Source organism: Papio anubis, chromosome 17, assembly GCF_008728515.1.
Source record: "Papio anubis isolate 15944 chromosome 17, Panubis1.0, whole genome shotgun sequence".
Taxonomy (NCBI): domain Eukaryota; kingdom Metazoa; phylum Chordata; class Mammalia; order Primates; family Cercopithecidae; genus Papio; species Papio anubis.
Window position 1 is genome coordinate 49,912,198 of NC_044992.1, and position 22,698 is coordinate 49,934,895.

General features: G+C 44.6%; 1 protein-coding gene across 6 annotated transcripts in view; it reads right to left on the bottom strand.

Annotated features, from left to right (window-relative positions):
• EZH1 (enhancer of zeste 1 polycomb repressive complex 2 subunit) overlaps positions 1–22,698 on the bottom strand; it is a 48,365-nt gene that overhangs the window by 24,550 nt on the left and 1,117 nt on the right. For 3 of the 6 annotated variants that reach the window (XM_021929215.2, XM_021929217.2, XM_021929214.2), the window contains exons 2-6: positions 9,442–9,532; positions 7,764–7,891; positions 6,563–6,691; positions 2,951–3,070; positions 1,433–1,553 (exon numbers count right to left, since the gene is read on the bottom strand). In XM_021929215.2, the coding sequence (XP_021784907.1) occupies positions 1,433–1,553; positions 2,951–3,070; positions 6,563–6,691; positions 7,764–7,880 (487 nt within the window). In that variant the 5' untranslated portion in view covers positions 7,881–7,891; positions 9,442–9,532. Of the gene's footprint in view, positions 1–1,432; positions 1,554–2,950; positions 3,071–6,562; positions 6,692–7,763; positions 7,892–9,441; positions 9,539–22,698 lie in introns of those variants that run through there. The other 3 variants (XM_017950759.3, XM_021929218.2, XM_021929216.2) reach the window with 3 other exon arrangements.

The window sequence follows — 22,698 nt, forward strand, 5'->3', positions numbered from 1 at the left end:
CACTGCCATTCTCAGAGAAAGAGAAATAAAGAACAAAATGATCTTGGATGTACTTATGGAAAACTAAGTCCTAAGATTAAACTTATTTATACAATAAACTTTCTCTCCAGCCACTGATTACTACATAATCCTTTTATGTCCCAACTCCTTTTAAAATTTAACAAGGGTACTTTAAATAATTTTTATTTCTGTTTCTGCTGCTTGAATCAGAAATAACTAGGGAAAGAAAGTAAGAAAGAAAGAAAAAGAAAGAAAGAAAGGAAGGAAGGAAGGAAGGAAGGAAGGAAGGAAAGGAAGGAAAGGAAAGAAAGAAAAGAAAGGAAAGAAAGGAAAGAAAGGAAAGAAAGGAAGAAAGAAAGAAATAACTAGGGTATTTTGGACCAGGCATGTTGGCTCACTCTTATAATCTCAGAACTTTGGGAGGCCAATGTGGGAGGATTACTTGAGGCCAGGAGTTTAAGACCGGCCCGGGCAATGTGGTGAGACTCTATCTCTACAAAAAAATTTTAAAAATAAGCCAGGGCCGGGTGTGGTGGCTCATGCCTGTAATCCCATCACTTTGGGAGGCCGAGGTGGGTGGATCATGAGGTCAGGAGATAGAGACCATTCTGGTTCACAAGGTGAAACCCCGTCTCTACTAAAAATACAAAAAATTAGCCGGGCGTGGTGGTGGGGGCCTGTAGTCCCAGTTACCTCAGGAGGCTGAGGCAGGAGAATGGCGTGAACCTGGGAGGCAGAGCTTGCAGTGAGCCGAGACTGCACCACTGCACTCCAGCTTGGGTGACAGAGCAAGACTCTGTCTCAAAAAAAAAAGCCAGATGTGGTGGAGTGCACCTGTAGTCCCAGCCCCCCAGGAGGCTGAAGCAGAAAAATCACTTAAGCCCAGGAGGTCGAGACTACAATAAGCTATGATTGTGCCACTGCATTCCAGCCTGGGTGACCGAGTAAGACCCTGTCTCTAAAAAAAATAAAAATAAAAAAATTGGGCCAGGCATGGTGGCTCATGCCTGTGATCCCAGCACTTTGGGAGGCCGAGGTGGGTGGATCACCTGAGGTCAGGAGTACGAGACCAGCCTGACCAACATGGTGAAAACCCATCTCTACTAAAAATACAAAAATTAGCTGGGCGTGGTGGCAGACACCTGTAGTCCCAGCTGCTTGGGAGGCTGAGGCAGGAGAATTGCTTGAAACCAGGAAGCAGAGATTGCACTGAGCCGAGATTGTGCCACCGCACTCCAGCCTCGGCAACTAAAGTAAAACTCCGTCTCAAAAAAAAAAAAAAATTAACTCCCAGTCATGTGATGACATTGAAATATTCTTCAGTGTGTGCCCCATGGGGCAGAAGATAAAAGCAAGATGGCGAGATGATGAGGTACCAAATAAGAGGCCTGATTCTAACAAAATTTTCTCCCAAAGAGTTCAGTACCACTACCTTCTTCACCATGGACTTTCCCATCATAGTTATTGATCAGCTCCTCAATAAAAGTCTCATCTTCTTCTTTCACTTCATCTCCCATGTAGGGAATATTGCACAAAACCGTCTCATCTTCTACCTGAAATCAAACCAGATGTGATTCATTCCATGAAGCCATCATGCATCTCCTCTTTCCTATTTAGTGGAATCTTTGCTGAACTTTGTTTGCTGCTTGAGTCTCCTGAAAAATGCCTTTGTCCCAGAGTTTCCTGCATTTTAAACACTGGCCATTTTGTTTTGCCAGAAAAACCTCAAATGGGGCCAAGCGTGGTGGCTCACGCCTGTAATCCCAGCACCTTGGGAGGCTGAGGCAGGCGGATCACGAGGTCAGGAGATTGAGACCATTCTGGCCAACATGGTGAAACCCTGTCTCTACTAAAATACAAAAAATTAGCTGGGTATGGTGGAGTGCGCCTGTAGTCCCAGCTACTAGGGAGGCTGAGGCAAGAGAATCGTTTGAACCTGGGAGGCGGAGGTTGCAGTAAGCTGAGATCGTGCCACTGTACTCCAGCATGGCAACAGAGTTAGACTCCGTCTCAAAAAAAAAAAAAGTTGCTAATTGTTTTCATAAGTAGAGAGATAGATGGATAAATAAAAATGAAGGCTTCTAAGATTATGATGTGCAATTTAACTACAAAATAAACTGGGTAACCATAAGACATAGTATTTTATAAAATGGACTAAGATTCTACAATAATAAAAAAAAATTATGATTACAACTCATGCCAGTCACACTCAATGGGAACCTAAAGTCAACTGCAGCCTAGGCTATGGATATTTTTTGGCAGTAAACAATAGTAAATAATTTTGGGGGAGTGAGGTGCTCAGCAGAGAATACAGTCATTCTGAAATCCCCAAGTAGCAAGTAAAATTATTCTGAAGTTTTATTCTAAGAGATGATTCCCTTCTATAAACCTCGACCTCATTCCAACCAGTAGTACGGCTATCTGTCACCAGGCAGATGATAAGCAATGGCAGTATTTAGAGAGGAATGATTATCAAAACCACAAATAATCCTAATAGGAGTCAGCACAAAGGCCCAGATGAAAGGACTGTGTGCACGTCTGTTGTCTCAGCTGTTTTTGTAGCATCTTGCATTCAGAGAATTCATAAAGGATTACTCCATCAACAGGGAGCAGACAACCTGCTCAAGCCTCAAGAGTCTGATTTAGACTGCATTTAACTGTGCATAATATTGGGCCAAGGTACTAAGAGAAAATTAAAGTCTTGCCCAATCTTATTCATTTAAAAAAGAACCAGCATCAATTCCAAAGCACACATGAGAGAGCATAAAATCTGACAAGTTAGAATAACTTGCAATATATATTGTTTAGAATAAGTTAATTACCTTGTTCTGCCCTGCATGTCCTAGCTTTGTTAAGTATTGGACAATCTTTACCCTAAGAGGAGCTCTGGCATATCAACATAAGATAATCATACAGTTTAAATAACCACCCCAGTGCTTTCAATACATACCATAAAGTTCTGCTGGAGAGGGGACCAGGAATACATGATGGGAACCAATGCAACTGTGTTCAGTGACCTCATTAACATATGTTGGCTTGCAAATCCCGGGAAAATGCTCTCTATGGTACACTGAAATATAAGCAATGACATGGAGAGGGAAAGACGGGCATATAACCCAAGAAAGAAATGTAATTTCCTTCTAAAATTGGCCGGGCATAGTGGCTCATGCCAGTAATCCCAGCATTTCGGGAGGCCAAGACAGGCGGATCACTTGAAGTCAGTTCGAGACCAGCCAGGCCAACATGGTGAAACCCCATCTCTACAAAAACATAATCCAAAAATTAGCTGAGCATGGTGGTACACGCCTGTAATCCCAGCTATTTGGGAGGCTGAAGCATGAGAATCACCTGAACCTGCGAGGCGGAGGTTGAGTGAGCCACTGCACTCCAGCCTGGGCGACAGAGCGAGACTCTATCTCAAGAAAAAAAAAAAAGAAAGAAAAAAATGATCTTAGTAGCCTCTAGTTCTTACAAACTAATAAATTAAACTAAGAATATTCAGATGGCATTTAAAATTATAAAAAATTTGGCCAGGCATGGTGGCTCATGCCTGTAATCCTAGCACTTTGGGAGACCGAGGCAGGTGGATCACGAGGTCAGGAGATTAAGACTATCCTGGCCAACATGGTGAAACCCAGTCCCTACTAAAAATACAAAAATTAGTCTGGGCGCGGTGGCTCATGCCTGTAATCCCAGCACTTTGGGAGGCTGAGACGGGCGGATCACGAGGTCAGGAGATCGAGACCATCCTGGCTAACACAGTGAAACCCCGTCTCTACTAAAAATACAAAAAGAAATTAGCCGGGCATGGTGGCGGGCGCCTGTAGTCCCAGCTACTCGGGAGGCTGAGGCAGGAGAATGGCGTGAACCCGGGAGGCGGAGCTGGCAGTGAGTGGAGATCGCACCACTGCACTCCAGCCTGGGCGACAGAGCGAGACTCCATCTCAAAAAAAAAAAAAAAAAAATTAGCTGGGCGTGGTGGCACACGCCTGTAGTCCCAGCTACTCGGGAGGCTGAGGCAGGAGAATCGCTTGAACCCGGGAGGTGGAGGTTGCGGTGAGCCAAGATCACGTCATTGCACTCCAGCATGGTGACAGAGCGAGACTCCATCTCAAACAAAAAAAAAATTTTAAAAACAAATTAATAAATTGAGAGTTTTATAACATCATCTTGCAAAAGGAATCCCTAGACTGCAAACCTGTGAAAAGCAGAAACTCTTTTTTTTTTTTTTTTGAGACAGGATCTCACTCTGTTGCCCAGGCTGAGAGCAGTTGTGCAATCACAGCTCACTGCAGCCTCTGCCTCCCAAGCTAAAGCCATCCTCCAACCTCAGCCTCCCAAGCAGCTGGGATCACAGGCATGTGCTACTACATCCAGTTGGCCAGCTAATTTTATTTATTTATTTTTGTAGAGACAGGGTCCAACTAAATATTGCCCACGTTGGTCTTCAACTCCTGGACTCAAGCAATCATCCTGACTTGGCCTCCCAAAGTGCTGGGATTACAGGTGTGAGCCACTACACCTGGCCAAAAGCAGGGACTCTTCTTCACCTTTGTGTCCTCTACAGAGTTCAGCATAGTACTTCCCATACTCAACTGATGTTTACTTCAACTCAAACTGTTGGTCTACTTGGGTCGTACATAACAATAAAGAGCCTCTGAAAGTCCTGAGAGATGAGGAAGTTTTCTGAAGACCTAAACTTTAAGACAGTGGACATCAACTTAGCTGCATAGGTGATAGGGATAGTACATGGAGAAGCAAAGTGGTATAGAAATTATAGTAACATTCTGATTCAGGAAAGATATTTGCTCTCAATACACCATCTGCTTTTTGTTTTTTGTTTTGAGGTAGGGTCTCACTCTGTTGCCCAGGCTGGAGTGCAGTGGCACAATCTTGGCTCACTGCAACCTCCACCTCCCGGGTACAAGCAATTCTGCCTCAGCCTCCCAAGTAGCTGGGATTACAGGTGCACACTACCATGCTCAGCTAATTTTTATATTTTTAGTAGAGACAAGGTTTCACCATGTTGGCCAGGCTGGTCTTGAACTCCTGACCTCAGGTGATCCATCTGCCTCAGCCTCTCAAAGTGCTGGGTTTACAGGCGTGAGCCACTGTGCCTGGCTTCTGCTTTCTTTTTTTTTAAGAGACAGAGTCTCACTCTGTCACCCAGGCTGGAGATCATAGCTCACTGCAGCTTTGAACTCTTGGGTTCAAGTGATTCTCCCACCTCAGCCTACCAAGTAGCTGGGATTATAGGCATACACTACCATGCCTGGATAATATTTACTTTTTATATTTGAAAAATATTATCTATTTCCCAGGTGTTGGAGGTTACAGTGAGCTATGATAATGACACTGCACTCCAGTCTGGGTGACACAGTGAGATCTTCTCTCTAAATAATAATAATGATAATAATTTATTTTCATAAAGTTTCTTTTTTTTGGAGATGGTGTTTTGCTCTTGTTGCCCAGGCTGGAGTGCGATGGTGCCATCTCAGCTCACTGCAACCTCCACCTCCCAGGTTCGAGCGATTTTCCTGCCTCAGCATCCCTAGTAGCTAGGATTACAGAAGTGCACCACGATGCCTGGCTAATTTTTTTGTACTATTAGTAGAGATGGGGTTTCACCAGGTTGGCCAGCCTGGTCTCAAACGCCTGACCTCAGGTGATCCACCCGCCTTGGCCTCCCAAAGTGCTGGGATTACAGGGTGAGCCACCGCGTCCTGCCAAAGTTTCTTAACTAGAACATTCTTTTATTTATTTATTTTATTTTATTTTTTTGAGAGACAGTCTCAGTCTTTCACCCAGGCTGGAGTGCAGTGGCGTGATCTTGGCTCACTGCAAGCTCCACCTCCCAGGTTCAAGAGGTTCTCAGGCCTCAGCCTCCTAAATAGCTGGGATTATAGGCACGCACCACCACACTCAGTTAACTTTTGTATTTTTAGTAGAGACGGTGTTTTGCTATGTTGGCCAGGTTGGTCTTGAACTGCTGGCCTCAAGTGGATCCATCTCCCTCAGCCTCCCAAAGTGCTGAGATTACAGGTGTGAGCCACTGTGCCCGGCCCCCAAGATTATTCTTGAAGCTACAGATTTACTATCTTAATAATTCAAAGTTGACTAAAATAACTGTATCTATTAACCTTAACCTTATTTATTTATTTATTTCCTTTCTTTCCTTTTTGTTTTTTTAGACATAGGGTCTTTCTCTGCCACCCAGACTGGAGTGTTGTGGTGAAATCATAGTTTATTTCAGCCTTGAACTTCTGGGCTCAAGCAATCCTTCCACCTCAGCCTCCCAAGTAGCTGGGACTACAGGTGTGCACCACCACGTCTCGCTAATTTTCTTAAAAAAATTTTAGAGACACAGTCTATGTTGCCCAGGCTGGTCTCAAATTCCTCACCTCAAGCGATCTTCCCACCTCAGCCTCCCAAATAGCTGGGAATACTTGTGTGAGCCACCATACCTTGTCTTACTTATTCACTCTCTAAAAAGTCACAAATATAGGAAAAAGCTTTAAGCCCAAGGAAGAGAGGAAGACTGAGCTTAAACTCCCAAAAGTACCTTTTTGAGAAAAGGGTGTCCACTCACAGGCTTCATCGACTGAACAGGTTGGACACGAAGCTTCTTCCATTCTTCATTGAGGATCTGGGTTTTTTCTTGAACCTTTGCAAAATTTGCCACATACAAAGCCTAGCAAAGCCATGGAAAAGATTAAGATATATTGTTACTAGGCCGGGTGCGGTGGCGCAAGCCTGTAATCCCAGCACTTTGGGAGGCCGAGACAGGCGGATCACGAGGTCAGGAGGTCGAGACCATCCTGGCTAACCCAGTGAAACCCCGTCTCTACTAAAAAATACAAAAAACTAGCTGGGCGAGGTGGTGGGCGCCTGTAGTCCCAGCTACTCAGGAGGCTGAGGCAGGAGAATGGTGTAAACCCAGGAGGCGGAGCTTGCAGTGAGCTGAGATCCGGCCACTGCACTCCAGCCTGGGCGACAGAGCAAGACTCCATCTCAAAAAAAAAAAAAAAAAAGGATACATTGTTACTCAACTAATTAATAAATACATTATTTTTTTTTGAGACAGAGTCTTGCTCTGTTGTCGCCCAGGCTGGATTGTAGTAGTGTGATCTCAGCTCACCACAACCTCCGCCTCCTAGGTTCAAGCGATTCTCCTACCTCGGCCTCCCAAGTAGTTGAGATTATAGGCACAGAGCACCACACCTGGCTAATTTTTGTATTTTTGGTAGAGACGGTGTTTCACCATGTTGGCCAGGCTGGTTTCAAACTCCTGGCCTCAAGTGATCTGCCCGACAGCCTCCCAAAGTGCTGGAATTACAGGCATGAGTCACCGTGCCTGGCCTTTTGTTTTTTTTTTTTTGAGATGGAGTCTTGCTCTGTCACCCAGGCAGGAGTGCAGTGGCACCATCTCGGCTCACTGCAACCTCCACCTCCTGGGTTCAAGCAATTCTCCTGCCTCAGTCTCCCGAGTAGCTGGGATTACAGGCGCATGACACCATGCCTGGCTAATTTTTGTACTTTTAGTAGAGATGGGGTTTCACCAGGTAGGACAGGCTGGTCTCGAAGTCCTGACCTCAGGTGATCCACCTGCCTCAGCCTCCCAAAGTGCTGAGATTACAGGTGTGAGCCACTGCGCCTGGCCCTGTTAAGATTTCAAAACGAAAGTTAAAAAAAAATTCCAACCCCTTTACATTGGATCAGTATATTGAAATACATAAACTTTCACTTGGGAATTATTTTTTTACCTTTGCACCCATATTTGCCTGAAGCCGTTTAAGTTGTCGAAGTCGCATATATTCAGATTTCACTTTTCTTTTCCAGTAAGTGATACATTTGGAGGTAGGGGGATTTGGTATTTCCATCTTGCTGTAATCTAAGAGAGAGAGAGATGAGAATTAGCATTTTATTACCTGGAAATGAAGCACTCCTCAAATACAAAAAAAAAAAAAAAAAAAAGATCAATTATGCTTTCATTCCCATTAAATTTACTCATAAAAACATAAATTTACAGAACCCAAATGTGTGAGTTCAAAAAAAAGTTTCAATTTAAAAAAAAGAGGCAGTGGCTCATGCCTGTAATCCCAACACTTTAGGAGGCCGAGGTGGGAGCACTACTTGAGCCCAGGCATTTGAGATCACCTTGGGCAACATGGTGAAACCCCATCTCTACAGAAAATACAAAAATTAGCCAGGTGTGCTGGCGAGTGCCTGTAGTCCCAGCTACTCAGGAGGCTGATGTGGGAGGACTGCTTGAGCCCAGGAGGTCAAGGCTGCAGTGAGCCGTGACCACGCCACTGCACTTCAGCCTGGGTGACAGAGTGAGACCTTGTCTCAAAAAGCAAAACAACAAAAAAAAACAAAAAACAAGTCCAGGCATGGTGGCTCATGCCTGTAATCCCAGCACTTTGAGAGGCCAAGGTGGGCAGATCTTCTGAGGTCAGGAGTTCGAGACCAGCCTGGCTAACATAGCGAAACCCCATCTCTACTAAAAATACAAAACAAAACAACAACAAAAAAATTAGCCAGGCATGGTGGCTTGTGCCTGTAATCCCAGCTACGTGGGAAGCTGAGACACGAGAATTGCTTGAACCTGGGAGGCAGAAGTTGCAGTGAGCCAAGATCGCGCAACTGCACTCCAGCCTGGGTGACAAAGTAAGACTCCATCCCCCCTGCAAAAAAAATGGCCTGGTGTGGTGGTTCATGCCTGTAATCCCAGCACTTTGGGAGGCCAAGGCGGGTGGATCACAAGGTCAGGAGTTCAAGACCAGCCTGGCCAAGATGCTGAAACCCTGTCTCTACTAAAAATACAAAAATTAGCCGGGTGTGGTGGCACACGCCTGTAATCCCAGCTACTCAGGAGGCTGAGGCAGGAGAATGGCTTGAACCTGGGAGGCAGAGGTTGCAGTGAGCCAAGATCGCACCACTGCACTCCAGCCTGGGCAACAGAGCAAGACTTCATCTCAAAGCAAAAACAAAAACAAAAACAAAAACAAACAAAAAAACAACAACATTTCACATTAGCAATTTCTGGTCCAATTATCAAAAAGCTTAGCCTCTGTCCTCCTGTGGTATCTTGTTTTTAATTTACCACTCAAGAAGTTCTCCCACAGTTACTAGGAACTTGGATTACTTCAAGATATGTAAGTCTTCTCTTTACTTTGAGTAAGAGAAGTGGTCAGCAAGAACCAAGTTTGCATCCAAGGGTTTCATGGAAAGACCCACCTATGTTACAAAACCATACTGCCAAATTGTCTAAATCTACCACATGCCTAGCAGTAAAAGTAGGATATGACAGCAGTATAATCTCATCTCCAAGTCAGCAGCAAGACATATGGAAATAGCAATGCAAATCCTCCCTTTTTTGGTATTTGAATTAAGGTTCAACGTTTTAAAGAAGTATGTATTATAATATACTTTACCTACCTCATAGAATGCAAGGGGAAGTGCTGGGTATTACGGTGTGCCTCTGTTCTTCAGGAGAATGGCAAGACACAACAGCAGAACAGATGTCCAGCTTTTCAAAAGAGAACAGACAGTGGTTCTATTAAGTTAGTGCGGCAAGTTAGACCCTGAAACCCTCGGTAGGATATTCCCCCAGAATCAGGAAGACTTCAAGGTTTCTCCTGCTATTTTTGTATGTCTAAGACAGGTCTCTATAATACTTGATGCCATTTGGGAAGAGGCCCTTTACTTTATTAAATTATATTTTTCTTTTTTTTTTTGAGACGGAGTCTCACTCTGTCACCCAGGCTGGAGTGCAGTGGCCGGATCTCAGCTCACTGCAAGCTCCGCCTCCCGGGTTTACGCCATTCTCCTGCCTCAGCCTCCTGAGTAGCTGGGATTACAGATGCCCACCATCATGCCTGGCTTTGGGAGGCCGAGGTGGGAGGGTTGCTAAGAGGCCAGGAGTTTGAGATTAGCTTGGCCAACACGGTCAGATCCTATCTCTATTTTTCAAAGTTTTCTTTTGCTATTGTTTTTGTCATTGTTTAAAGGAAAAGAGGCTGGGTGCAGTGGCTTACATCTGTAATCCCAGCACTTTGGGAGGCCAAGCTGAGAGGATAGCCTGAGCTCAGGAGTTTGATACAAGCCTGGGTAACATAGTGAGACCTCATCTCTATTAAAAATAAAAAACATCATCCGGGCATGGTGGTGCGTGCCTGTAGTTTGGGCTACTCAAGAAGCTTAGGCGGGAGGATCACTTGAGCCCAGGAGATCAAGGCTAGAGTGAGCTACTGAGATTGCGCCCCTGTACTCCAGCCTGCGCAACAGAGTGAGACTCTGTCTCAAAAAAAAGAAAAACAAAAAGAAATGATCAGGCCACGTGCAGCAGCTCGTGCCTATAATTCCAACACTTTGGGACTCTAAGAAAGGCTGAGACGGGCGGATCACCTGAGGTTGGGAGTTCGAGACCAGCCTGACCAACACGGAGAAACCCCGTCTCTACTAAAAATACAAAATTAGCTGGGCGTGGTGGTGCATGCCTGTAATCCCAGCTACTCTGGAGGCTGAGGCAGGAGAATTGCTTGAACCCGGGAGGCAGAAGTTGTGATGAGCCAAGATTGCACCATTGCACTCCAGCCTGGGCAACGAGAGCGAAACTTGTTCTCAAAAAACAAATAAATAAATACATTAATAGAAAATAAACTGGCTATAGTGGCAGATGCTTGTAGTCCCAGCTGAGGTAGGAGAATCACATGAGCCCAGGAGTTCAAGACTACAGTGAGCTATGATTGTGCCACTGAAATCCAGCCTGGGCAACAGAACAATAGTCTGTATCTCCAAAAAAAAAAGAAATCGTGTGGGTGCGGTGGCTCACGCCTGTAATCCCAACACTTTCGGAGGCCAAGGCGGGTGGATCACCTGAGGTCAGGAGTTCAAGACCATCCTGACCAACATTGTGAAACCCTGTCTCTACTAAATACAAAAATTTAGTAGAGGCACGGTGGCTCACACTTGGAATCGCAGCACTTTGGGAGGCCAAGGCAGGTGGATCACCTGAGGTCAGGAGTTCAAGACCAGCCGGGCCAACATGGTGAAACCCCGTCTCTGCTAAAAATACAAAAATTAGCTGGGTATGGTGGTGCATGTTTGTAATCCCAGCTACTTGGGAGGCTGAGGCAAGAGAATCACTTGAACCTGGGAGGCAGAGGCTAGAGTGAGCTGAGATCATGCCACTGCTCTCCAGCCTGGGTGACAGAGCGAGATTCTGTCTCAAAAAAAAAAAAAGAAGAAAATTCTGGGTGCTCATGCCTGTCATCTCAGCCAGCACTTTGGGAGGCCAAGGCGGGCAGATCACGAGGTCAGGAGATCCAGACCATCCTGGCTAACATGGTGAAACCCTGTCTCTTCTAAAACTACAAAAAATTAGCCTGGCATGGTGGCAGACGCCTGTGGTCCCAGCTACTGGGGAGGCTGAGGCAGGAGAAAGGTGTAAACCCGGGAGGTGGAGCTTACGGTGAGCCGAGATCGCACCAGTGCACTCCAGCCTGGGTGACAGAGCGAGACTCCATCTCAAAAAAAAAAAAAAAAAAGGCCGGGCGGCTGACATCTGTAATCTCAGCACTTTGGAAGGTTGAGGCAGGCGGATCACGAGGTCAAGAGATTGAGACCAGCCTGGCCAGCATAGTGAAACCTCGTCACTACTGAAAATACAAAAAATTAGCTAGGCATGGTGGCGGGTGCCTGTACTCCCAGTTACTTGGGAGGCTGAGGCAGGAGAATTGATTGAACCCAGGAGGTGGAGGTTGCAGTGAACCGAGACAGCGCCACTGCACTCCAGCCTGGTGACAGAGTGAGACTCCATCTCAAAAAAAAGACAAAAAAGTCATCAGCATGGACAAGAAAACAGCAAAATTAGACCCATTACCACACATATACCACAATAAGCTCATGATTATAATATCTCAGGCACATGGATTTTTTTTTTTTGAGATGGAGTCTCGCTGTGTCACCCAAGCTGGAGTATAGTGGCACGATCTCAGTTCACTGCAGCCTCCACTTCCCAGGTTCAAACGATTCTCGTGCCTCAGTCTCCTGAGTAGCTGACATTACATCACCATGCCCGGCCAATTTTTGTATTTTTAGTAGACACAAGGTTTCACCATGTTGGCCAGCGTGATCTGAAACTCCTGGCCTCAAGTGATTCGCCCGCCTCAGCCTCCCAAAGTGCTGGTATTACAGGCATGAGCCACTGCGCCCGGCCAAAATAATGGTTTTAAATTGCAATCCCTCTTCCGTTCCTTTTTGGCATTCATTTTCCTTTTTTCCTATTTTGCTTTTTGAAATAGTGAGCTTAGGTTTCTCCATGTATTTGAAAATGAAGATTTCCAGCTGGGGCAACATGCCAAAACCCAGTCTCTACAAAAAAAATTACAAAAATTACCCGGGCTTGGTAGCCTGTGCCTGCAGTCAGTCCCAGCTACTCAGGAGGCTGAGTTGGGAGAATTACCTGAGCATGGGGAGATAGAGGCTGCAGTGAGCCATGATCGTGCCACTATACTCCAGCCTGGGTGACAGAGTGAGGCCTTGTCAAAAAAAAAAAAAAAAAAGTAAGGAAAGAAAGAAGGAAGGGCCGGGCGCAGTGGCTCACACCTGTAATCCCAGCACTTTGGGAGGCCGAGGTAGGCGGATCACATGAGGTCAGGAGTTCGAAACCAGCCTGGCCAACATGGTGAAACACCGTCTCTACTAAATATACAAAAATTAGCCAGGTGTGATGGTGGATGCCTGTAATTCCAGCTACTTGGGAGGCTGAAGCAGGAGAATCACTTGAACCTGGGAGGCAGAGGTTGCAAAGAGCTGAGATCGTGCCACTGCACTCCAGCCTGGGTGACAGAGTGAGACTTGGTCTCAAAAAAAGAAGAGAAAAGAAAAGAAGAAAGGAAGAAGGGAGGGAGGGAGGGAAACAGAAAGGCAGGGAGGGAAAGAAAAGAAAAAAGAAGATTAAGTAATGGAATGGAACATAATCTACAGCTGCTGTCTTGTCTGGCTGGCTGCGGTGGCTCACGCCTGTAATCCCAACACTTTGAGAGGCTGAGGCGGGTGGATCACTTGAGGCCAGGAGTTCGAGGCCAGGAGTTCGAGACCAGCCTGGCCAACATGGTGAAACCCTGACTCTACTAAAAATACAAAATTTAGCGAGCCATGTTGGCACACACCTACTTGGGAGGCTGAGGCAAGAGAATTGCTTGAACCTGGGAAGCAGGGACTCACTTCATTGAGCCAAGATCTTGCCAACTCCAGCTTGGGTGACAGAGTGAGACTCTGTCTCATAAAAAAATAAAGAATACATTTGTTTTTAATTAAAGAAAAGAGCTATAGCTAAAATGTGATCTCCTATAGTCTGTCAAGAGATGACAGTAAATATATCATCATAATCCAATAATTAATGGCACCATTTCTAATTTTACTCAACTGTTTTATTTGGCCAGAGGAATACACACATATACATGAAAATGCCATTAAGATTTAACGAATTACAATATAAAGTAAGCCACACTTCCTCCTTTTACAATTAGAGTGATATTTGACTCTCATGTGTCCATAAGCGAATATTTATCTTACGTGGCTTTTCAATGGGTCTTCAATGTCTCTAAAAGTTTATTTGGCAGTTGGTCAGTCCTCACAAAGTGTCTAAGAAAGATGAGAATACTGTTTGAAACAGACAGATATGATTAAAATAAACACCTGAAACACAGCCATAAGATGAGTTTTCACAGCAGCTGGACCCTAACCAACAATTATCCTATCAAAGTTAAAAAAAAATGAACAAATAAAAAACTTAGTATTCACTAGAACAGGCAGATTTGGAGAGATGGATTCATTCATGTTGGGCAACGGGAGTGGCACACAAAAAATACTTTATATTTCTACTAGATTTATTCTTTAGTTACTTACACATGCAAAACAGCACTTATATTCCAGTTAGGTACTTAGCTAGTACTTAAGAGCCTTTCATTATGTTCATCTACACATTGAAGATAAACTCCAAAACATATGCTGTTTTGATAAAGAAATTAAAAAATAATTATTTATATAAGCAAGTCCTATAGCTCAATAATAAGATAAATCACCGATAAAAAGTGAGTAGAAGGCCAGATGCGGTGGCTCACACCTCTAATCCCAGCACTTTGGGAGGCCGAGGCAGGTAGATTACAAGGTCAAGAGTTTGAGACCAGCCTGACCAACACTGTGAAACCCTGTCTCTACTAAAAATACAAAAATTAGCCAGGCGTGGTGGCGTGTGTCTGCAATCCCAGCTACTCAGGAAGCTGAGGCAGGAGAATTGCTTAAACCCAGGAGGTGGAGGTTGCAGTGAGCTGAAATCGTGCCACTGCACTCTAGCCTGGGACACAGAGCAAGACTCCATTTCAAAAACAAAAAAAATAGTGAGTAGAAATTTGAACAGTTATTTCACCAGAAAAGATACAGGAATGGCAAATGAGCACACAAAAAGTTGTTCCATATCATTAGTCATTAGGGAAATGCAGATGAAAATTACAATGAGATACTATTAAACACCATTACCATGGCTAAAATAAAAAAAGACTGATACTATCACTTGTTGGTAAGGACGTGAAGCAACTGGAATCCTCATACGCTGCTGGTAGGAATTCAAAGTGGTATAGCCACTGTGGAAGACAGTTTGCCAGTTTTTCAAAACTAAAGCTGAATATATACTTACCACAGAATCTGGCATACAATTTCTAATTATTTATCCAAGAGAATTGAAAACGTATGTCCCCACAAAGATCTGTACACAAATGTTCATATTTATTTATAATAGCCAAAAGTGAAAACAACACACATATCAATGGATTTGCTAATGGATACAAAATGTTGTGTGTGCGCGTGTGTGTGTGTGTGTGTATATATATATTTATCTATAAAAAAAATTCCTTTGCCCAACATGAATGAATCCATCTCGCCAAATCTGCCTGTTCTAGTAAATGCTAAGTTTTTTATTTGTTCACTTTTTTTTAACTTTGATATGATAATTGTTAGTTAGGGTCCAGCTGCTGTGAAAACTCATCCTATGGCTGTGTTTCAGGTGTTTACTTTAATCATATCTGTCTGTTTCAAACAGTATTCTCATCTTTCTTTTTTTTTTTTTTTTTTTTTTGAGATGAAGTCTCGCTCTTATCCCCCAGTCTGGGGAGTGCAATGGTGCAATCTAGGCTCACTGCAACCTCCACCTCCCGGGTTCAAGCGATTCTCCTGGCTCAGCCTCCTGAGTACCTGGGATTACAGGTACGTACCACCACACCCAGCTAATTTTTTGTATTTTAAGTAGAGACGAGGTTTCACCATGTTGGCCAGGCTGGTCTCGAACTTCTGACCTCAGGTGATCCACCCATCTCAGCCTCCCAAAGTGCTGGGATTACAGGCCTGAGCCACGGCGCCCAGCCTCTCATCTTTCTTAGATATATGTACACACACACACACACACACACACACAATAGAATACTACTCAGCAATAAAAAGCCATGAATAGTTTCTATACATTCACACCACATCTCAAAACCATTAAAAGACTATGCTGGTCGAGCGCAGTGGCTCACGCCTGTAATCCCAGCACTTTGGGAGGCCGAGGCAGGCAGATCACTTGAGGTCAGGAGTTCGAGACCAGCCTGGCTAACATGGTCAAGCCCCATCTCTACAAAAATTCAAAAATTAGCCAGGCATGGTGGCGTGCACCTGTAATCACAGCTGCTTGGAGGCTGAGGCAGGAGAATCACTTGAACCTAGTGGGGCAGAGATTGCAGGGAGGTGGAGACTGCAGTGATCTGAGAACGTGCCACTGCGCTCCAGCCTGGGTAACAGAGCGAGACTCTGTCTCAATAATAATACTAATATTAATACTAATAATACTGCTAATAATAGTAATACTAATAATACTAATAATCTGTCTCAATACTAATACTAATAAAATAAAATAAAAGCACTATGCTAAGTGAAAAAAATAAGACACAAGTAACTGCACATGATTCCACTTAAGATGTTCTACTGGCCAGTTGCCGTGGCTTCACATCTGTAATCCCAACACTTTCGGAGGCTGAGGCATGAGGATCCCTTGAGCCCAGGAGTTCAAGACCAGCCTGGGCAACATAGGGAGACCCTGTCTCTATTAAAAAAAAAAAAGTATTCTACTAGAATAAATCTAGAAAGGGCAAAACTAGTGACAGAAAGCAGATCACTGGTTGCCAGGGGCTGAGGTGGGGTAAGAGATTAAATAGGAAGGAACACAAGGGAGCTTTCCTGGGATGATGAAATGTCCTAGACTTCAGTGGTGGTGATGGTTACATGACTATATACTTTTATGAAAACTCACTGAACTATATAAAGTGGGTGGATTTATTGTATGTAAATTTTTACCTTAATAAAGCTGACTTAAAAAAATAAGTCTTGGTCAAGTCAGTATTTTCTAGACATTTACTATTAAAAATCTGCAGGCAATTCCACCTTTTTTTTTTTTTTAACTCAAGTAAATTTGGAATGAATAAGTATAATAATATAATCAATAGTGGCATTAGCTGTAACAAATGTTACATGTATACTAATATAAGATGTTATTAATAGCGGAAACTGGATGTGGATTTACAGGAACTCCCTACACTAGCTTTACAATTTTTTTTTTTTTTTTGAGACAGAGTCTCACTCTGTCGCCCAGGCTGGAGTGTAATGGCACAATCTCGGCTCACTGCAACCTCCACCTTCTGGGCTCAAGCGATTCCCCTGCCTCAGCCTTCCAAGTAGCTGGGATTACAGGCACATGCCACCGTGCCAAGCTAATTTTTGCATTTTTAGTAGAGACGGGGTTTCGCCATGTTACCTAGGCTGGTCTTGAACTCCTGACCTCAGGTGATCCACCCGCCTCAGCCTCCCAAAGTGCTGGGATTACAGGCATGAGCCACCGTGCCCAGCCTACAATTTTAAAAATAAATCTATAACTATTCTAGGGCAGGCGTGGTGACTCATGCCTGAAATCCCAACACTTTCGGAGGCTGAGGCAGGTGGATCTCTTGGGCCCAGTTGTTCGAGACCAGCCTGAACAACATGGTGAGATCCTATCTCTACAAAAAAAAAAAAAAAAAAAAAAAAAAAAAATTAGTTGGGCATGGCGGCGTGTGCTTCTAGTCCCAGCTACCAGGGAGGCTGGGGTAAGAAGACAGATTGAGGCTGCACAATCAAGGCTGCAGGAGCAAGCTGTGACTGCGCCACTGCACTCCAGCCTGGGTGACAGAGTGAGATCCTGTTTCGAACAAACCAAAAACAAACAAACTATTCTTTTTTTTTCTTTCTTAAAAAACAAACTATTCTAAAAAATAAGAGTTTATTTTTTAAAAAGATTAATCATTGGAAATACGAACCACTTTATTTACATGTCATATCTCTACAGGAAAAGAAGGCTATAAAAATGTGGAAATCTTTCCCCAGAAAGCTGGATCTCAATTTGCTGCAAAGGCTAAAACCAGAATGTAGTCTGTCACTAGGTGGAAATGGGAAAACATTACTGAAATTGTATGGCAATAAAAAATTTAAGGAACAGCAGGGCACCGTGGCTCATGACTGTAATCCCAGCACTTTGGGAGGCTGAGGAGGGTAGATCACGAGGTCAGGAGATTGAGACCATCCTGGCTAACATGGTGAAACCCCATCTCTATTAAAAATATAAAAAATCGGCCGGGCGCGGTGGCTCAAGCCTGTAATCCTAGCACTTTGGGAGGCCGAGACGCTGATCACGAAGTCAAAGATCGAGACTATCCTGAGCATCATCATCGGGTGAAAACCCTCGCCTCTGAAAAATACAAACTAGTTGGCAGGTGAGTGAGCGCCAGTCCTTACCGGGAGGCTGAGGCAGAGTATCGGCGTGAACCCGAGGCTGGAGCTTGCAGTGAGCTGAGATCCGCCACTGCACTCAGCCCGGCCGGGTGACACCCGCCTCAAAAAAAAATATATATATATATATATATATATATATATATATATATATATATATATATATATATATAAAATTAGCCGGGCATGCGGTGGGTGCCTGGTATCCTGAGCTACTCAGGAGGCTGAGGGTAAGACGGCGTGGAACCCAGGAGACAGAGCCGCAGCGAAGCTGAGATGGCTCCACTGCACTCCAGCCTGGTGACAAAGTGAGATCTGGGCTCAAAAAAAAAAAATTTAAGGAACAATGTTCTTAAACTTAGGAGAAACTGAGATCAGAAATACAAAAGTTCCAAACCATTAAATTTTTTCATTTACATAAGCAACCTTTGCAGAAATAGCTTCTTTGTCTTAAGGGCAAATTCAGTGTCTTTGCTCCTTTCTCTTAAATAATCATTTTATTAACCAGCAAGGCTAAGTAAGACTTTGCAGGCAGATGGCACTATAGATTTTTATTTTTTTATTTTTATTTATTTATTTATTTGAGACGGAACCTCGCTCTGCTGCCCAGGCTGGATTGCAGTGGCACGATCTTGGCTCACTGCAAGCTCCGCCTCCTGGGTTCACTCCATTCTCCCGCCTCAGCCTCCAGAGTAGCTGGGACTACAGGCGCCCGCCACCACACCCAGCTAATTTTTTTGTATTTTTAGTAGAGACGGGGTTTCACCATGTTAGCCAGGATGGTCTCGATCTCCTGATCTCATGATCCACCCGTCTCCGCCTCCCAAAGTGCTGGGATTACAGGCGTGAGCCACGGTGCCCAGCCTATTTTTCTTTGTTTGTTTTTGAGACAGTCTCACTCTGTCACCAGGCTGGAGTGCATTGGTGCAATAACGGCTCACTGCAACCTCTGCTCCTGCTAATTTTTGTATTTTTAGTAGAGACAGGGTTTCGCCGTGGTCTCGATCTCCTGACCTTGTGATCCACCCGCCTCGGCCTCCCAAAGTGCTGGGATTACAAGCGTGAGCCACTGCGCCCGGCCTCGGCCTACAAGATCTTAGGGTGTTTCCCAGACAGGCCTTGAACTCCTGACTTGAAGCAATCCCCCTGCCTCAGCCTCCCAAAGTGTTGAGATTACAGACGCGAGCCACCGTGCCCAGCCAGAACGCTGACTTGGAAGAGTAAAAGAAATCTCCTAACAGGTCAGAGCACTATCTTGATTGATTCTGTACTATGTCAGCCCAAAGTTTAATACTGTACTGCATTTAGTGACTGCTCATACCGTCCAATAAAAATAAGACTTTTTCATCTATTTTGAATCAAATTAGTAGGGTAGGTGAGTTAGAGAATAAAACACACTAAAGATACTGAACTCCAACTACCCATTAAGTAACTCATGACTTTAGGGTGTAGTTTACTCAAGTCCCAACTGATGACTGACCGATAGACTAAAGAGTAGGAAAGAATCTAATATGTACACAGTTTGCACAGAAAACAAACAAACGAAAAGCGAGGGACTTTCCAGAATGGAGAAGCACAATTTTTCTTTTTTTTAACTTTTTTTTTTTTTTTTTTTTTTTTTGAGACGGAGTCCAGTTCTGTCGCCCAGGCTGGAGTGCAGTGGCACGATCTTGGCTCACTGCAAGCTCCACCTCCCGGGTTCAAGCCATTCTCCTGGCTCAGCCTCCCGAGTAGCTGGGACTACAGGTGCCCACCACTGCGCCCGGCTAATTTTTTGTATTTTTAGTAGAGACGGGGTTTCACTGTGATCTCAGTCTCCTGACCTCGTGATCCGCCCGCCTCAGCCTCCCAAAGTGCTGGGATTACAGGCGTGAGCCACCGCGCCCGGCTTTTTTTTTTTAACTTTTAACCCTTCCCCTCAATCCCAGCTTACCTAATTATCTTCACTTTTCTCCACACATTGTTCTCTCTTTTCTCTTTATTTTATTCTATGTAGAAATGGAATTAGTGTGTTTTTAGTGTTGCTACCTCAAATCTTTTCTGGGATGCTACTAGTGAACAAAGTGGAAACTTTTTTTTTGAGACAGGGTCTCCCTCTGTCGCCCAGGCTAGAGTACAGTGGCGCCATCTCCGCTCACTGCAACCTCCGCCTCCCAGGTTCAAGGGATTCTCGTTCCTCAGCCTCCCAAGTAGCTGGGATGACAGGTGTGTGCCACCAGGCCCAGCTAATTGTAGAAATGGGGTTTCACCGTGTTGGACAGGCTGGTCCCAAACTTCTGGCTGCAAGTGATCAATCCCTCGGCCTCCTCCCAAAGAGATGGGATTATAGGCGTGAGCCACAGTGTGGGGGACCCAAAGTGAAACTTTTTAAACTTAGTCCAAGACCAGAAAAAGATATACTTAATGACATGAATTGTTACATGTTTCATATAAAGAGTAAATCAAAGGGAAGGAACTGTTGCCTATAGAGTAAGGAAGCCAGGTTTCAGATCCTAGGAATTAAAAATAGACAAAATTAATATTCTGAATCGGTTTCTTATTTTGTTTTGATTTTGAGACAGGGTCTTGCTTTGTTGCCCAGACTGGAATGCAGTGGCTTGATCTCGGCTCACTGCAACCTCTGCCTCCCGGGTTCAAGCAATCCTCCCTACTCAGCCTCCTGAGTAGCTGAGACTACAGGCCCACACCACTAGGCCCAGCTAATTTTTGTAATGTTTTTGTAGAGACAGAGTTTTGTCATGTTGCCCAGGCTGGTCTCAAACTCCTGAACTCAAGTGATCTGCCCACCTCAGCCTCCCAAAGTACGGGGATTACAGGCGTGAGCCACATGTCTAGACTGAAATCGGTTGTTTGAAGGTATAATTCAAAGGCAAATATATAAGTAACAAGCCCGACCACATTTTTCTCATCTTTCCCTTCTCCCAAATGTCTCCTTGGGAGTAAAATTTCATTTTTAGTTCCAGCCTCATTCTAGTGTTGTCTCTCTTTTTTTTTTTTTTTCCTGAGACGGAGTCTCACTCTTTCATGCCCAGGCTGGAGTGCAGTGGCGTGATCTCACTGCAACCTCCCACTCCCGAGTTCAAGCGATTCTCCCACCTCAGTCTCCCAAGAGCTAGGATTATAGGTGTCTGCTACCATGCCTGACTAATTTTTTGTATTTTTAGTAGAGATGGGGTTTCACCATATATTGGCCAGGCTGGTTTTGAACTCCCGACCTCAGGTGATCCACCAGCCTCATCCTCCCAAAGTGCTGGGATTATAGGTGTGAGCCATCAAGCCCGGCCTCTAGTGCTGTTTCAGAGGGCACTAATGAAGAAGTCATTTACACTTTAAGGAATTTTAAGCTGGGCCTTAGCATCAAGTTCCACGATTGACATACAAGTACTCTGCCAGTTACTGACAACACTAGCATCCAGATCACCTGACTCCCAGTGCCAGAAATTTCCCCACAATTTATTCCACAAATATATGTTGAGCACCTACTATTATACTTAATAGTAGTGTCTACTATGTGTTACTGTTTTAGGTGTTTGGGGTACATCATTGAATAAAACATACATCCCTGCCTTTGGAGTTGACTCATTATGTTTGTGATACAAAACACTAAGCATAAACCTTGACAATGATAGCATTATTACAGTTTTATAAATGGTCCTTTCTCCTATTATGTATGTGCATTTTTAAATACTTCTCTCTCCCTTTTTTTTTTTTTTTTTTTTTTTGGAGACAGAATCTTGCTCTGTCACCCATGCTGGAGTGCAGTGGTGCAATGTTGGCTCACTGCAACCTCCACCTCCCAGGTTCAAGCGATTCTTGTGCCTCAGCCCCCTGAATAGCTGATATTACAGGCACCCACCAGCACACTCAGCTAATTCTTATACTTTTTTGTAGAGAAGGAGTTTCACCATGTTGCCCAGGCTGCTCTCGAACTCCTAACCTCAAGTGATCCACCTGCTTCGGCCTCCCGAAGTGCTGGGATTACAGGCCTGAGCCACTGTGCCTGGCCTCTTTTTTGTTTTTTTGAGACAGAGTCTCACTCTGTTGCCCAGGCTGGTGTGCAGTGGCGCCATCTCGGCTCACTGCCACTTCCCAGGTTCAAGCGATTCTAATGCCTCAGCCCTCCCGAGTAGCTGGGACTACAGGCGTGTGCCACCACACCTGGTTAATTTTTGTATTTTTAGTAGAGATGGAGTTTCACCATGTTGCCCAGGCTGGTCTCAAACTCCTGGGCTCAAATGATCCATCCACCTCAGCCTCCCAAAGTGCTGGGATTACAGGCATGAGCCACTGCGCCCAGTTTTGTTTTTTTTTCCTTGAGACAGGGTCTCACGCGCTGTCACCCAGACTGGAGTGCAGTGGCAGGATCAGAGCTCATTGTAACCTTGACCTCCCAGTCTCAAGCAATACTCCTGCTTCAGCCTCCCAAGTAGCTGGGAGCTGGGACTATAGGAGAAGCCCACAACACCTGGCTAGTTTTCTGTTTTTGTTTTTGTTTTTTTTTTTTTGTAGAGATGAGGTCTCACTACTGTCGCCGGGGCTGATCCCAAACTCCTGGGCTCAAGCTGTTCTCCTGCCTAGGCCTCCCGAATGCTGGGATTTCAGATGTGAGCTACCGAGCCCAGCCTAAAGTACTTATCTCCTAACACACACTCTCTCCTATGTAAGTAATCTCTTCTATCAATGGCATATCTGGGGATTCCGAGACTTAAAATAGACAAGCTTTCACAGAAACCTCTAATAGGGTTAGCACCTCTCAGGCTAGAAACCTCCTTCAATATCAGCTTCCTAAACTTAAAAAACACTGAGTGTGGGAATTTTTCTATTCAACGGCAGCATGGC